Source organism: Teleopsis dalmanni, chromosome X (genome assembly GCF_002237135.1).
Source record: "Teleopsis dalmanni isolate 2A chromosome X, ASM223713v2, whole genome shotgun sequence".
NCBI lineage: Eukaryota > Metazoa > Arthropoda > Insecta > Diptera > Diopsidae > Teleopsis > Teleopsis dalmanni.
The window spans coordinates 100,244,825-100,246,320 of NC_051848.1; the positions used below are offsets into that span (position 1 = coordinate 100,244,825).

Below are 1,496 nucleotides of genomic sequence, written 5' to 3' on the forward strand. Positions count from 1 at the left end.
TTTCTGTCGCAAAATCAAAACAGAAACAAAATTGCGCTCATTACCATATTGAGGGTCAAATTTATGCCATTTACATATTAGTTTCCATTCCATATATTGTGAATACATATAAGTTTCCATTCCTTATAAGATTTTTTTTGTGACAACTATTCGACCGTTGCTATTGTGAATACATATTTTAAATATGACAGCTGTCATTAATTAAAATTTATTTCATTAGTTCGTTTTATTGAGAGAGGATTTGTTGTTCATAATGGATCCTGTAATTATCTTTTATTTTAATTTATTATTATTATTTGCTTAAACCCTTTAAATATAGGCCTTGAAAGAACAAATGAGCTATCAAATTGCAGAATCATTTACCAAATCCTATTATGGTGCTATGGACAAGTGCCGCCAAGTGAGTTATTGAGATACATTATTAAAATCTTTTATTAAATTTTATTTTAGTTTTTCTTTTAAATATGGTTGAGTCTTTCTGTGAACCTGCAGAGGACTAATTTATTAAAAAAAAAAAAAATCATGTAGTATTTAATAACAACATAAGTACTTAGAACAATAGAGTTGGACAGTTTGGGGCATTTTACTTACTTATTCATTCTATATTTACAGAAAGTCATTGATTTTTATATGGATGGTTTCATGATAGACTGGAATGAAGAATACTTTAGGGAGAGGGAAACAGCTCAGGATTTCTTACTCCACAAAACTCCAGAATCAGAACATGAAATAACATCAATTATGCCTGTGGTAAAAACTACTGAAAAGGTAAAGGGTATTACCAGTATGTCAGTCAATGCGATGGGTAATGTGCACTATAAGGGCCTAGGGGTTAAAGTTTTCTATCAAGATTTCCATTTAGTTAAAATGGGAAATGATTGGAAAATTTATTCAACTATTCTCCGTGATTAAGTGCTTGACATTTGTTTAATTAAAAATAAAACTTAATTATTTTATTTGAATACAAAATAACTCTTTTGTTTTTCTTAAATTTATGAATAAAAGTATTAGAAAGAATGGGCATAACTTGTTTTTTTATAAAAAAGTGTTTTTATGATTTGATTTTATTAGATTTTGACAATCGAAATTAGTAGAATTTGTATATTGAATTTATTTTAATCACTCATTTGGTTAGTATCTAGTGGAGATACATCGGTCTGGCTGGAAATCTTCACTGACTCAGTATTAAGTATAAGGGACTTTGTAATAATATATATGAATTTATCTAGCAGTTCAATTAGCTAGATCTGCATAATTCTCAGTCTGCTTTCGCGCAGGAGTATATGTCTACAAGTAAGCTTTTCACAGGTGTTTCCGGAGGCAGCATTTCAGTATTATTGTTTTAATTTCATAATTTTATTTTTAGAATGTTTTTTAATATTTTTTTAGTATGGCTGTAGGTCCCTTCTAGTTAAATAATTTAACGTTTAATATTTTTCATTATATTCTATATTTCGACTCTCCTTGAGAGTTATCATCAGGATTACGATCTACTA

The 1,496-nt window shown here is 28.4% G+C and overlaps 1 protein-coding gene across 1 annotated transcript; it reads left to right on the plus strand.

Annotated features, from left to right (window-relative positions):
• The first annotated feature begins 229 nt into the window (after nt 1–229).
• LOC119662474 (NTF2-related export protein-like) lies at nt 230–920 on the plus strand. The gene is made up of 3 exons (XM_038072098.1): nt 230–262; nt 320–400; nt 613–920. Exons 1-3 carry the CDS (start codon nt 254–256, stop codon nt 910–912), a joined length of 390 nt encoding a protein of 129 aa, XP_037928026.1. The 5' UTR covers nt 230–253; the 3' UTR covers nt 913–920.
• Nucleotides 921–1,496: the final 576 nt, after the last annotated feature.

Coding starts and splice junctions, on each gene's coding strand:
- LOC119662474 (XM_038072098.1), top strand. Junction 401..612: donor CTATGGACAAGTGCCGCCAA/GTGAGTTATTGA, acceptor CTATATTTACAG/AAAGTCATTGATTTTTATAT.